The following is a 15775-nucleotide window of genomic DNA, read 5'->3' as shown; positions in this document are numbered from 1 at the left end:
TTTATTTTATTTTATTTTACTTTATTTTACTTTATTTTTGGAGTGGGAACAGCAATTCCATACATGGTTGGAAAGACGGAAACATTTTTATGGCAGATTGATTTTTTTTTAAAGGCCTGTTTCAGAGATTTGGAATATTGGAATTTGGCCTCATGAATGTGAGAAAGTTGCATAGGTTTAACTAAAGGTGTGAAAACTGACTTAGAATCATAGAATATCAGGGTTGGAAGAGACCTCAGGAGGTCATCTGGTCCAATCCCCTGCTCGAAGCAGGACCAACACCAACTAAATCATCCCAGCCAGGGCTTTGTCAAGGCAGGCCTTAGAAACCTCTAAGGATGGAGATTTCACCACCTCCCTAGGTAACCCATTCCAGTGCTTCACCACCCTCCTAGTGAAATAGTGTTTCCTAATATCCAACCTAGACCTCTCCCACTGCAACTTGAGACCATTGCTCCTTGTTCTGTCATCTGCCACCACTGAAAACTGCCAAGCTCCATCCTCTTTGGAACCCCCCTTCAGGTAGTTGAAGGCTGCTATCAAATCCCCCCTCACTCTTCTCTTCTGCAGACTAAATAACCCCAGTTCCCTCAGCCTCTCCTCATAAGTCATGTGCCCCAGCCCCCTAATAATTTTTGTTGCCCTCTGCTGGACTCTCTCTCCAATTTGTCCACATCCCTTCTGTAGTGGGGGGACAAAAACTGGACGCAATATTCCGAATGTGGCCTCACCAGTGCAGAATAGAGGGGAATAATCACTTCCCTTGATCTGCTGGCGATGCTCCTATTAAAGCAGCCCTATATGCCATTAGCCTTCTTGGCAACAAGGGCACACTGCTGACTCATATCCAGCTTCTCGTCCTCTGTAATCCCCAGGTTCTTTTCTGCAGGAAAATTACATAAACTGCTGCAAAAGACTGGATTGCCACTCTTATTTGAGTTTATTTTTAAATTGATTAGGAATCAGTTTAAACTAATCAGAAGTAAGCCATACTTTAACCAAATGAAGAGTCCACCCAGGGTATTGCACTGGCTTAACTAAATTGGTTTAAAAAATTACTTAATTTAATCGAGTGCAGCCTTCTCCTATAGACAAGGCCTATAGTTCCAGCAGAGATGGACTAGTTGGCAGAGAACAGGTAAAATGGTAATAGATGTAAGAAAAATGCATTTTATCACATAAGCTGCACATCTATCACACCAGTATCACCTCTGTAAGTGTAAGTGTGTGTGTGCATATGTGCATGAGAGTGAGAAAGAGAGAGGAGCTCATAATTTTGCCAGTAACAATAAAAGTAAAGTCACAAATTGTATTTTACATGCATTAGTTTAGCTGTAGTTTTGACTGAAGCCTTAGCTCTTGATCTGCTCTTATCGAAGTCAATAGGAATTTGCTAGTATAAGGACTAAGCCAATGTTTAGTAAGGATCTCAGGATTTTGCTTACAATTATTTTATGTATTTATTAGCAGTTATAGAAATAATAGCAATAAAAGTGGTACTGGACTTTGAAGACATCTACACGTGACTCTTTCCCCTAATCTGTGTGAGAAGAATAAGTGCACAATGCACTGATTATGCTTCTTGATACTGTATCAGACAAGCCAATTGTAATGATTTATTGAGATAAATGGAGAAGGGGATTAAGCTTCAGAAACTTTGCCTTACTTTACTTCTGAATGAATGTGTCCACCCAGAGGTTTACTGCACTTGAACTCCTGCACTTTAGCTTCACACCTTCAGTTAATTCATCTTCACTTTCCCGAGTGTCCCCAGGTAGTCACAAGCCCAAGGTCTGCTTATGTTTTACAGAAGAAATTAAATATATCAATGGAAGGGTGTATGAAGTGTATGAAGAGGAGGACTTCAATATGCTCACCTTTGAGGATCTTCTCTGCTTCTCGTATCAAGTTGCCAAAGGAATGGAGTTTCTTGAGTCAAAATCGGTATGTTTAACCTGTGAACAATGTTTAGAGTGTAAAGAATAGAAAGACAGATCAAATTAGCAGCAGGCTGTCTGAGATAGAGAGCTGTGAAGTGAGAGGTTTAAACCATATCTTTATTACAGGTTTTTAAATAACCAAAATAAAATACTCCTAGATTATGCTTTAAGGCTTGACTGTGTGTGAGCCAGGGCTGATGCATGTGTGATTAGAGGCAGATTACTGTTTTGTGGGGCCCTGGACCAGAGCAAATGGGGGCCCCTCTACACTCCTTCTGCCTGCAGTCCCCCCAGCCCTCCCTCCCACCACTCTTTCTGGGGAGTGGGGGCTTGCCCCACTCCGTCCGCCTGGCGCTTCTGCTGGGGAGTGAGGCGAGTGGGTTGGGGCACAGGAGCGCACATTTTTCAGGGGGACCCTAGTTGGCCAGGGCCCCTGGGCACGGGCCCCATTGGCCCAGTATCTAATGTGCCACGGTGTGTGACACTTCCTCAGGGGTAGCCCAGGAGTACGTTGTGACCCAGAGACACCCTCCTGAGGCACAATTTCTCCTTGCTTCCCCCTTGCTCTGGAGGAGTATGGATTTGCTGCTGATCTGTACTGGCAGCAGATTATAATATCCTCAGCTGTGTGTTAGGGGTTCAGCTAGATGGCTGGTGTGTTATGGGGCAGAGCCAGGGCTCTGCCTACTCTCCACCTACTCCCTGCCCACCTGCTTTGGGAGGGCAATAGCTGACATACAGCACCCACGGTCCTGTGCATCTGGACCCCAGGTCAGAGAAGGCCATATAGGGGCATAAAAGGGAGTTCTTACTCCTCCTTATTCACCTCCATGAGCACATTGTCTCAGGGTACAATCTAGCCCTACTTAAAGTAGCAAATTATAAGTCCTACACTATACAGTAGCAATATATAGCTATGTAAGCTAATCAGTCAAGGGAAAGTATGGAAACGAGAATCACTCCTCCCTCTCCCAGGAACAATTATGGCTTCACAGCTCCTTTTTGGGGCCCGTCCTGCATCATTCCACATGGAGCAAAAGCAGGTGTGAAGGTAGTTTGTCACTCACCCCAGGAGCTAAATCTTTGCTCTGGTTAAATGGAGAGGAAGATGAGCATTCGCAGAAGGAAAAGAAATATGCCCCTAAACAAGTGTTAGGTCTGTTCTCTATCCTATTCATCAACATCGCCAATTTAAGACACGTTCCCAGTGGTGCCTGAGATTGGAGGAGTTAACTGTTAATTAACAAGATGGCAATTGTGCACTTGAGGTTGGGGTCTGGAATCTGATTAAAAGAAGTTGTAACATTCACTCTCTGCTCACACCATGGCCCCTTTTTCCGCTTGTTCACCATTTCACAAGGTGGGGTGAACCAGATATTTGCCCACCCTGCAGCGATTTGCGCTGGATGCACACTGCTGGTTTCGCACCTACAGTCTCTTTAGCACTGTACTGCACAACGCCTTTCTTCTCCCTTCTTCTGCTTCCCTCAGGACAATGCAAGATTTTCTTGCCCTCTGCCCCTCTTCTCCCAAGACACAAGGTGCTATTGCAGGTGCAGAAATATCAGTCTGTATCCTGTCCGTGCTAACGCGAAACACACATGCTCAACCCACCCTCTCTGTCCCTCAAGGTTTGGCCATGCCTTGTATGGGAGAAAGAGGGAAGGGCGGAGGTAGCCATGGGAGGAGGGTGGAGGTAGCCATGACATGTCTCCTAGAATTCAAAGTCTAAATATAACTACATCTGCGTGCTTGTAGGAATAACAGAAGATACTCCCCACAGGCAGCCAGCAGTAGGCAAGGGTGTTGCCACTTGCTCAGTGTGTATATTTCTTTGGCCAGTGCAGGATCTCACTCACTGTGTCTATCTGCTTTTGTTTTTGCACTCAGTATAATCAACCTATACACAACTATAATCTTCCACTTTAGCTCTTAATTTACAAATTCAGCTTAGGCAATCCCAGCCACCTCTGCTTTTTGGCCAAATTAAAGTCAATTGAAAATCATTTCTTGAATCTCTGAGTTCTGTATTTTAAGAAAAAAAACCAATTAGGGCCCAATTCATCTCACAAGGAGTAGTCTTAATCCTTGAGTAAACCTGTTGGTCTCATCTAGGAGAGCATGATCACTTAAATTCAGTGACCAATGGGAATACTTGAGAAATAAGGTACTACTCAGTGTGAATAAATATGGCAGAACTGGACCCTCAGTAAATATAATTCAATTTGAGGTAGCAAACTGTGGGCCTAGTTCTGTGCTGATGTAGGCCAGTGTGGCTCCACTGAAATCTGGAGAGGCACCAATTTACATCAACAGATCATTTAGAACTATAGTTCCAAATTTCCTCTGCCTTTTAACATTGGTTCAAAAGTGCCTGATTTAGGGATATAAGCAAATAAACTGTTTAAATTGTCATTGTACTGGCCCCACCTCCAGTTCAGTAAACTCCAAGGAGGATCTTCATTGTAAGAATGTGAGGTTTGATGCTTTTGCTGTGTTTTCAATGAAATCCCCTTGATCTCAGGATATAGAATAGGTCCTGAATAGCAATACGTTGCTCTCTGTCATTAAACACGCCCTCTCTCTACTTACTGCAGTTCAATCTCTCCTCTCTAAGAAACTAGATAGCAGACTCTGGCATAGGTGCTTGAACTAGGGGTGCTGGGGGTCCTGCTGCACCCCCTGGCTTGAAGTGGTTTCCATCATATGCAGGGTTAATGGTTTGGTCCAGTGGCTTTCAGCACCCCCCACTATACAAATTGTTCCAGCACCCCTGTACTCTGGGCATGATCCATCATGATTTACTGGGTCCTGGGCACAAAGAAAATTTGCCCCCAGAGCCTCCTCATCATGGGGCCCTGACCCCTGCTCCTCCTCTTCCCCCTGAGGCTCCACCCCCTGGCTAGGCCAGAAGCCAGAGCCAGGCTATGGTAAAAGCCACCCAGGGAGCTTTGGGCCACTGTGGGGAGCCCCAGATCCTCCTCCAGTCCTGATTGGTGCACCCCAGAGGGTGGGGACACAGGCCAGGGGCTGCTCTTGGGCACCCCAGCCTCCCACCTGGCTCTGGCTTCTGGCCTGGCCAGGGGGTGGGGACATGGGGAAAGAGGAGGAGCAGGGACACAGTTCTGGCACTGGTGCACCCCCCACTTCTACACAGGTTCTCCCACTCCTGCAGAGGGCCCCAAATTGCCTGGGGACCCTGGGCACGGGCCCCATAGGCCTGTACATTAATCCACTACTGATCTCCAATAAGATTAAGTAGAGTTTAAAGGGCTATGTCCTCCTTCCTAAGGGAGATTGGAAATGCCTCATTCTCCTGTCACAGGGCAAAGTTTGCATCAGTGGAAGGGGTCAGGGATTCAGCTTCTTAAACCCATGAATTCTTGATGAACCATACAGATATCCTGGGAGATCTGCTGGAGCAACAAAGACCTTTGTTGTGAGGACCTAAGCCTACTCGTTGTTCCCCAGCCACTAGGGCACCTTGCAGACTTCAGCCTGACCACTTCTATAGAAGCCATGTTGCCATGTTATACTTCTGACTATAAAACCAAACCTCAGGTTGTGTCTGTGTCTCCACAGCATAGAGAATGAACCTATCCACACTACTACAGATTGGGTCTGTGGGGAGTAGTGGATTATGCCGTGGAGAATAGCTAGTTTCCAATGCTCACCCCTTACCACAGTCCCCTCTCCCACTCCCAGCCCAGATATACAGGCTACAGTTTCTTCTGTTTGCAGAAGTGAAGAGGAGTGGGGGGTGGGCTCTAGCTATCAAACAGAAAATGTCTGTGGCTCAAGCTATGTATTAGCATTCTGGTGCCCTTTGAAGGTTTAGGTTTATCCAGTGTATAAGCAAACTGTATTTCTGCTGTTGTTTTTTTTCCCTCTGAAATGATAGTTGCTAGGGAGAGATCCAAATAAGCCATTCAGTCTAATCTCAGCCTTCTCCTATTCCTCATAATAAACAAGTAATATTATTCCATAAACAGCTAGTAACTATGACGTTAGTTCTGACATCCTGTCTTCCACTACACATATTAGCCTTGCAAAACCAAGTTATTTCACTTTCCCATGAATGCAGATAAAGTTGTTTGAGCAGGGAAAGGTGCAAGATTTTGCAGATGAAGCCAAAAACAATGAATAACAACTTCCATCTGTTGTAAAACAATGCACGGCACTAACCGGTTCTTTTTTTACAGTGCATTCACAGAGACCTGGCTGCCAGAAATGTATTAGTGACCTGTGGAAAAGTAGTGAAAATATGTGACTTTGGCCTAGCTAGAGATATAATGAATGATTCTAACTACGTCATCAGAGGCAACGTAAGCTCACGCCTACTTTACGTTTTTTCACATAATTGTAAAAACTATACGGACCTGCTGAGCTGATAAATGCATATACAGCGGGATCGCTGTACTAGCTGGTAGTTATACGTGTAGCTGGACGTACAGGAGTGTAACCTCACGGTGTCACTGAAAGAGTTTCCTAGCCTTGGCAAATGAAGATAGTAGATTTGGTATTAGCCTACTCAGATTTGGGCTGGACCCTGCAAATGTTTGTATCGTAATCTAAACATTAGTTAATTTAAGGTTTCAGAGTAACAGCCGTGTTAGTCTGTATTCGCAAAAAGAAAAGGAGGACTTGTGGCACCTTAGAGACTAACCCATTTATTTGAGCATGAGCTTTCGTGAGCTACAGCTCACTTCATCGGATGCATGCCGTGGAAAGTGTAGAAGATCTTTTTATACGCACAAAGCATGAAAAAATGGGTGTTTACCACTACAAAAGGTTTTCTCTCCCCCCACCCCACTCTTCTGCTGGTAATAGCTTATCTAAAGTGATCACTCTCCTTACAATGTGTATGATAATCAAGGTGGGCCATTTCCAGCACAAATCCAGGGTTTAACAAGAGCGTCTGGGGGGTGGGTTTGTAGGAAAAAACAAAGGGAAACAGGCTACCTTGCATAATGACTTAGCCACTCCCAGTCTCTATTTAAGCCTAAATTAATAGTATCCAATTTGCAAATGAATTCCAATTCAGCAGTTTCTCGCTGGAGTCTGGATTTGAAGTTTTTTTGTTTTAAGATAGCGACCTTCATGTCTGTGATTGCGTGACCAGAGAGATTGAAGTGTTCTTATTAGAACACTATTTTTCTAAGAGTGTTGGGTCATCCTTCAGGATAGGTTAATCCCTCAGACAGAGACAAACACCTACAAGATCTCTATCAAGCATTCTTACAACTACAATACCCACCTGCGGAAGTGAAGAAACAGATTGATAGAGCCAGAAGAGTTCCCAGAAGTCACCTACTACAGGACAGGCCTAACAAAGAAAATAACAGAACGCCACTAGCCGTCACCTTCAGCCCCCAACTAAAACCCCTCCAACGCATTATTAAGGATCTACAACCTATCCTGAAGGATGACCCAACACTCTCACAAATCTTGGGAGACAGGCCAGTCCTTGCCTACAGATAGCCCCCCAACCTGAAGCAAATACTCACCAACAACCACATACCACACAACAGAACCACTAACCCAGGAACCTATCCTTGCAACAAAGCCCGTTGCCAACTGTGCCCACATATCTATTCAGGGGACACCATCACAGGGCCTAATAACATCAGCCACACTATCAGAGGCTCGTTCACCTGCACATCCACCAATGTGATATATGCCTTCATGTGCCAGCAATGCCCCTCTGCCATGTACATTGGTCAAACTGGACAGTCTCTACATAAAAGAATAAATGGACACAAATCAGATGTCAAGAATTATAACATTCATAAACCAGTCAGAGAACACTTCAATCTCTCTGGTCACGCAATTACAGACATGAAAGTTGTGATATTACAACAAAAAAACTTCAAAACCAGACTCCAGCGAGAGACTGTTTAATTGGAATTCATTTGCAAACTGGATACAATTAACTTAGGCTTGAATAGAGACTGGGAGTGGCTAAGTCATTATGCAAGGTAACCTATTTCCCCTTGTTTTTTCCTACCCCCCCCCCCAGACGCTCTTGTTAAACCCTGGATTTGTGCTGGAAATGGCCCACCTTGATTATCATACACATTGTAAGGAGAGTGATCACTTTAGATAAGCTATTACCAGCAGGAGAGTGGGGTGGGGAGAGAGAAAACCTTTTGTAGTGGTAAACATCCATTTTTTCATGCTTTGTGTGTATAAAAAGATCTTCTATACTTTCCACAGTATGCATCCGATGAAGTGAGCTGTAGCTCACGAAAGCTTATGCTCAAATAAATTGGTTAGTCTCTAAGGTGCCACAAGTACTCCTTTTCTTTTTAGTTAATTTAAGAATATGACACTGTGGGGCAGATCCTCGGCTGGTGCGAAACAGAATAGCTCCAGGGAAGTCACTGTATCTAAGTCACTGTGGCATAACCAGCACTTTATAAAACCCATTCAGTTTCATATACTAGAGAAGAAGGGTGACCAGAGAGAGGGAAGCAAGATCTTAGAACAGAATTCAGGCTGTGTTACCGTTGATTTCAGCATGAGCTCCGAAGTAGGAATTTTTGGGGAGTGGGGGGGATAATTAGAGCCTGCTCTGTTAATGAATGTATTATTTTAGACTAATGTAAAGGCTTGGGGAGGCTTTTGGGGACAGGGATGAGTAAGGGTAGAAAACAAAAGTTCTGAGGCCACACTTACGAATTCGTAGGGGCACCCAGGGTGATTCCTTTGATCTGTGTGAGAAGGAGGACTTGGATGAGGTTTGCCAGGTGTGATGAGTGGGGTCTTACTCATCTTGTTACGTTGCATGTGAGTCTTACTGTCCTATACTGATACGGTGTGTACCTCCGTTTCCCTGTGTACTGCACCAATGCTTCGGTGGTGGGAATTGGGTGTGTGATTTTTGCTGAGGCCCTCAGGGCAGGTGAGGCTGCTCAGCGGTCTGCACATATGCTATGGCAGTGCCCTTCGTAACCTCAGACCCAGGAGGGTGTGTGACCAGGTGACACCTTTTGCCTGGGAAGCAGAACAAAGAGAAGGAGGAGGAGCAACGGGGGTGTCAGAGGTCGGATCACTGGAAGCTGGGCAGTCTGCTTGGAGGACTGGAAGAGGGGGAGTACAGGGCATCTGGCCGAGGACTCCCCAAGATGGACTTGGCTGAAAGTCATTGATTTCTTTGATAGCAAGTTCTGTTCTACACTGTGTTCCTTTCAACTAATAAACCATTCTGTTCTACATGGTGGCTGAGAGTCACTGCTGACTGCGGAGTTGGGGTGCAGGGCCTTCTGGCTTCCCTAGGAGCCCCACCTGGGCAGACTCGCTGCGGGAAGCACACGGGGAGAAAGGGGATGGTGAATGCTCCGAGGTCAGATCCTGGAAGGTCGAAGCTGTGTAAGCTTCTTGCCCTGGTGACAATATGCTCAGAGAGTGGAGGCATGCTCCCCCAGAGTCCTGACTGGCTTCGTGTGGAGTAGTTCCAGAGCATTGACCCGATGACCCCGTGACACCAGGCATGGAGGATGCCAAGCAAACCACTCACAGGACTTTGTTGATCAGCTTTCTATTTATATGGAGCTAGATTGTAACCTTACAACCTGCCCTGAGTGAGGGGCAGCACACAGCTGCACTAGCCCAGGAGCAGGCCAGGGAACAAACTGTGTCAGAGACTCACAGCTCCCCTCCTGATTCCCCATTGTTCTGGGGCTGGAGCAAGTTACTTCACCCCAGTCCATATGTGTGCCCCACTGGCTACTCAGGTCAGTGAGTAGTCTGTCAAACCAGAGCTCCTCCCACTTCCTGCCTTCTCCACTCCCCATCTTTCAGCTTGCTCATAGTGAGTAGCCCCATCTCTCCTCTTCATGGCCAGCATCACAGTAAGCAAGACCAAGAAGAGGAGTAAGAGGGGGCCTTAATCTCCTGCATAGCAAAGTAAGGACTCTGACAATGTAGCCCATGGAAGGCAAACAATCTTAGAACCTGTCATACAGAAGCCTCACCTACAGCTCGATGAGCTGTTTGCAGCAGCTATTTAAAATGAGTCTCTATTTTTCTGTCTACAGTCTGACTTTGATTGTACGTGGGCAGTGAGCGCTCTAAGGAGTCGGCCATACTGTGTGTAGAAAATAATAATCAAGCTCCTTTTCCATCTCTTTGTACAGGCTCGGTTACCAGTCAAATGGATGGCTCCTGAAAGCTTATTTGACAGGATATACACAATTAAGAGTGATGTCTGGTCTTATGGAATATTACTGTGGGAAATATTCTCTCTCGGTATGTTCTATATCACAACAGAAGAGCACCACTTTTCCCTAGCCTCCTGTATGCTAATATTTCCACAATATTTTTCATAGGTGTGAATCCTTATCCTGGAATTCAGGTTGATTCAAACTTCTACAAACTCATTCAAAGTGGATTTAAAATGGACCAGCCATTTTATGCTACAGAAGAAATGTAAGTGTATGTTCTAGGTACTGTGTAGGGTGGGGATTAATTGTTAATCAAGTAGTTATTTTTCTTAATGCTATATTTATATTTATTCCACTCCTTTGCCCTCTACCCTGCCTAACAGAGGTATTCCAGGCAAAACCACATCTTTCTCTAACTCTGGTGCAGGATATTTGTTAATGTAGCGTTTGTCCAGAAGCAGAAATTATTATAGTATCATGATCAGCAGTGAACATTGCACTTGTTTGAAAAGACCAGTTTACTACCTGTTTTCATTTGGTCCTTACATTCTCATAAAACTTCCCTTGGGTTGGTATTTCAGCATCTTCAGCTCCATTCATGCAGGAGCGTTTATTTTCTATATGAAGGGTTACACAAAATCCATGTTAGATACTAAATAAAGATCTCATGAACTTTCTCTTCTTTTTTTTACTGAACCCAGCTGTGTCCAATTCAATTCCAGGGAGATGTTGGTGCCTTTAGAAGAGGCGAGTGATAACACAAAAGGGTTTGGGTGGGAGCAGGAGACAGGAGATGCAGGGGCATTGTAACTCTTGTGCTTCTCAGTGTGAGCATTACAATCAACATGGAGTCTGGTGTGGATATTCAAATTCCATGGAGATTACACCCTGCAAATACCTGTGTCTGTGTGCTCTGCCAAAGGGGAGGAGTCCTAGGGGACAAAAATGGAGAGAGGGGAGAAGGCAGAGGGGCTGCAAGACATTGAGCAGAAAGAAAGGGAAGGATTTTGGTTTCTCTGGGCACCCCGTTGCAGACCTTTTGACATTTACCAGGAAAAGCCTGTAGACATGTTGATATCCATGAGGCCAGGTACACGTATTGCAAAGCTATGGGCATTGCAATGTCTTCAGGCTCTGCCTGTAGATATTGTAATGCCTGGGAAGTTGCATATATACATTACAATGTTTATGAGCCCAGCAGGGATTTCTGTGGAACTTGTAAGCCCCACAAGGATTTATGTTGACCTTATAAATTCTCAAAGGACTTCTGCAGAGATTATAAACACTTCATGGACTCCTGTGAAGACTCTGTGTGGATTTCATATAAATTCCACAAAGACTTTTGCACGGTTATGCTCCATAAAGATCCCTATGGAGATTATATGACTATGACATTCACTTAAAGTGGGGGCAGGATCAGCCCCATAGACACTGTCCACCATTTCTTAGGGGGGAAATGTTCTCCTACTATTCCCAATGTGGAGGGTAGACCTATTGAATCATGTTAACATTGCTAAGATCTCACATGATAAGTGATATGTAACATGATAAGTAACTAACAACCCAGGGTGAAATCCTGGCCCCCGTGAAGTCCACCAGGAGATTTGACATTGACTTCAAGGGGTGAACTACAGAGTTTAATGTGTGCACTCTCATTCTTTTTATTTATCTTTCTGAACAGATAAATCAAGCCTTAATTCTTTATCAATATCTTTCTGATACTCCATAATACAGTCTGTTGATCTTTGGCATTTCTGTAACGTCAATTATCATAGTATTTAACCATTGATACATTTTCTTTGGAAACTGTCACATATTTCTTCTTTTGTTCCTGCAGATACTTTGTAATGCAGTCCTGTTGGGCTCTAGATGCTAGAAAAAGACCTTCCTTTTCACAGCTGCGTTCCCTTTTAGCACGGCAGCTGGCTGATGCAGAAGGAGCGGTATGCAATCATGCAAACACAGAAAATGCTCTGTTTTGCAGCTCTGAATTTTAAATGTATCTTTAGAGTCCATAATAAGGTGTTTGGAAATGATGGCTCCTATTGCTTACCCACTTAATTAGAAATGATCCCCAGGGACACCCCATCATGTCATGGAGCTGGTTTCTTCCTTTAGCTGAGCCATTCACAGAGGGCTGAGCTGAGATGTAGGAGGAATCCATTTTGCAGAATTTTTTGTGTGTTGCTCTGGGACACAGGGACATTTTGTGTGCCCGCCTGGGGCATAGGGACTTCCTCTTTCCTGCCTGTTTCTCCAGTTCAATGCAGGAAGGTCACTAACTGTCTCTCTGTGCCCACAGAAACTAGTTCCCCTTTTGTAAAAGCTAATGCAGCTGGCTTTGTGGTCTACTGGTGATGCTGATGGCTGCTCTATGTGGGGATCTGAGTTGGGACATATTGCAGGGTCTGTCAGGGGCTAGGAGTGTTGTGGGTGCAACATGCTTAAAGTCCTGGAGGAGGGAGAGCCTTATGTCATTCTCAAATGACCCCCCCTCTGCCAGTAGAACTAATGTTGACAGGGTCTGGATGGAGCAATAGTCCACCCTCCTTAGATGGAGATGTGTCATCCTGATGCTGACAAATAGGAATATGGAGGATCCTAGTGGAGCTTATTTTCCCTACCAAAAAAGTTATCCCAGTGAAAAGACGAACTAACGCCTTTCAAAGCCATAGGTTCCCAGCTGGCTTCCTGCACTTAGCAGGCCAAACAAATTTCAAGGATGACATGTCCTTGATAAGCTTTATACTGATTATAAATTAACCTTGCTGCTTCTGCCTTAAGCCTTCCTGGAGCAGTAGGCTGACAGTAGTCGTTAATTTAACCCAATAGTGTCCCTTCTCCTTTTGTAGTTCTCAGTAGACTCACTGAGCATGCTCAGTAGAGTGCGCATACTGTCATCACTGAGGGCCAGCTTCCAAATGGGGATGAACTGTACAAAGGGGCTGGGGTTTGTATGTTGCACATGAGCTTTTGAAGGAGGGTTGCATTGAAGTCCAGAGACAAAAATCCACTGTTGAACTAAAAAAGACATTTTTTGCCCTCACACCTTTTATCAGCTGAGATATTTTTCCTTCTGGGGAAGAATTTCCCACAGGGGCTGAATGTTTATTCTCCTATTCCACATTTTTGCTGAAAAATAGCCTGGATGCGCTCTCACAGGCTGAATTCAGATGGCAGCAAGGTTCAACACTGTTACAGACCATCTAGCATATTTTCTGGCTGTTATGAGCAAGCCCTCAATGTGTTGTGGCTTCCCCAGTATTTTCTTGATGTGTTTGTTGTCTTATACATGTGACAAATGCTACTCGTGTCACTTACGGCACTTCTGGAAGGTGCTCAGATTCTGCAGCGATGAGGGTACTATAAGAACTTGAATAGAATTATAGATAACCTGTGTGATACTGATTGCTAGGAAACTGTGTGCAATAGGTAACACTGTTATAAATGACCATTACTAGAGATTAAACCTCGAGAATTACATGTAATCACTAATCATTTTCAGTGTTCACACCATGTGAATCACCAGTGCACTCATCTTATAAGGTAATGCATGCTACTAGCACGGTTGCAGCAGGGATCCTCTCCTCTGTGTGTTGGGTGAAGTTAAGGAGGAGGTGATTCAAAGGGCAACCCCCTTCTGCCTTCCACCAGAGCAGTGGGGATGCGGGGTGAGAGGTCAGTCATGACCCAGTCCTCCTCCATTGAAAGCAGGGGTTTTTGGAAGACCACTTGTGGGCTGACTTCACCCCTCCAGAGATGCAGGAGGTGCTGTGAGAGTAGATCTGGCCTCAGTCTTCACAGGTGCCAGGGTCAAAGGTAAAGAAAAGCCAGTAATATCAAATAAATGTACACCTGGCCCATGAGACAAGATGGGCGAGGAAATATATTTTATTAGACCAGCTTCCATTGGTGAGAGAGACCAGCTTTCAAGCTTCTTTCTCTGATATCCTGGGGCCAACATGGCTACAACAACACTGCGTATGCTTGACCTGTTTATTGTGTACAACTATGAGGCCAAGTTCTGTCCTATTCCTATGGCCTCATTGGAAAATCTGAAGGGAAAGCATGTAGTAGGGATCAATCCTGCAACTCAATCCGGAGTTGAGCATTCTAGCTCTGATCCAGCAAAATACATCAGCACATGCTTAACTTTAAGCATGTAACTAGTCCTGTTGAAGCCAATGGGACCATTCAGGTGCTTAAAATTAATCACATGCTGAAGTGGTTTTCTGCACTGAGGCCAAAGTCCTCAGCACCTTGTGGGATTGAACCTTTAATATGGGGCATGGCAGATCTCCAGTCCAGGCCTAGCTCTGCTAAACGGTCATGGAGAATCTATTCTGTCTTACCTCCAAAACAAAAGTCAGGAAGGTATGTAATGGATCATGGTCACGGAGGCCAATGTGTTTGTGCAAGGGAATACCCAAACCCAGCTCTTACGCACAGCCCCTTGAAATATTTAATTGTATTACTAGATCTCTGCATTCCCAGAGACTGATTTTCTTCAAGTTTCTCATGTCAATAGGACTTAAGGACATCCTTAAGTACATGCTTCAGTGTTTTGCTGAATTTGGGGCTAAATGCACCTGTTTGTCAGATGGGGGTCAGATCACTTTCTCCGCAGGATTTGAATTTGACCTCAGGGTTTGGAAAATGGATTTTTTTCCCCCAAACAATTTAACGTTATTGAGAGCAAAATGTTCAAGATGCTGGCAGCTAAGCTGCATCTGCTCAAACATGAGCACGCATCCATTTTCATGCACAAAATTCACATGTGGCTTTATTATAACTAGTTCTTTAGTAACTGCAGTAAATTAATAAATGCAGTTGCACACATTTGGCAGGCACAACTTAGACAACTAGTTTTAAAAATATGGTCTTAGATGGTTATTAACTTTACAAGAGAGTGCTTAGCAAAGATTTACTCTCCTGTACTGTAGCTGCACTGCATTCAACTTTACAGCTGGTATTCAGTACTGTAGTACTTGCTATTTTGCCAGTATTGTTAAACTGAATTTAGACATGCAAATTCAGTATTGTGAGGGAAAACCGGATGCTAATGTACTCTGTGGTGTTTAGAGCAACCAATAACTTATATAACTTACTTTCCCTTCCTAATATATAGGTCTATCAAAATATGGAGAGCAATATTTTTACACGCCCATCCAATTCCAAAACCAGACCACCTGTGAGCAGGGAAAATGAATGCCTTCCATCCACTGATCCATCCCAGGATGAAGATTCTCAGTTCAAAAAATAATCCAGTTTCTGGACTTTACCTAGAAATTCATATAAGCTCTGTATATGATTAATGTTTTATGTCACCACTATAAGTAAACAGATTATTAGCTGCTGCTATATTAGCATTTCTTACAGGCAATTCCATCATCTCATACCGTGAAGGGAACCTTTATTCAAATTCATCATTTTAAATCCAGAAAATGCATTTATCACAAGCCAGAAGCAGTATGTATTTTTGATCCATGACTTTTTGACGCATCTATAACTGAAAACCTTCCAGTAACAGCTTTATAGAAGCTGTGTTTAATCAAGGCATTGCATTCAAACTACTATATGCTGCATTGTAAGCAAACATGAAAATCTTAAGGCATTTTCAAACTTGCGTGCTTTAAAGTCAGGCATCTAAATCCTAGCGCTCTGGTTTTT

At 44.2% G+C, this 15775-nt stretch overlaps 1 protein-coding gene across 1 annotated transcript in view; it reads left to right on the top strand.

The window, feature by feature from the left end:
• The window catches only part of FLT3 (fms related receptor tyrosine kinase 3), a 74311-nt gene extending 58837 nt beyond the window's left edge, over positions 1-15474 (top strand). Inside the window, exons 19-24 of the mRNA XM_073321575.1 lie at positions 1811-1944; positions 6143-6265; positions 10079-10190; positions 10271-10370; positions 11943-12048; positions 15234-15474. Coding sequence (XP_073177676.1) covers positions 1811-1944; positions 6143-6265; positions 10079-10190; positions 10271-10370; positions 11943-12048; positions 15234-15368 — 710 coding nt within the window. The 3' untranslated portion in view covers positions 15369-15474. The remainder of the gene's footprint in view (positions 1-1810; positions 1945-6142; positions 6266-10078; positions 10191-10270; positions 10371-11942; positions 12049-15233) is intronic.
• The last annotated feature ends 301 nt before the right edge of the window (positions 15475-15775 follow it).

The sequence above is a fragment of the Lepidochelys kempii genome, chromosome 1, assembly GCF_965140265.1.
Source record: "Lepidochelys kempii isolate rLepKem1 chromosome 1, rLepKem1.hap2, whole genome shotgun sequence".
NCBI lineage: Eukaryota > Metazoa > Chordata > Testudines > Cheloniidae > Lepidochelys > Lepidochelys kempii.
The sequence above is the reverse complement of the archived record's forward strand: the minus strand, read 5'-3'. Positions and strand labels throughout refer to the sequence as shown.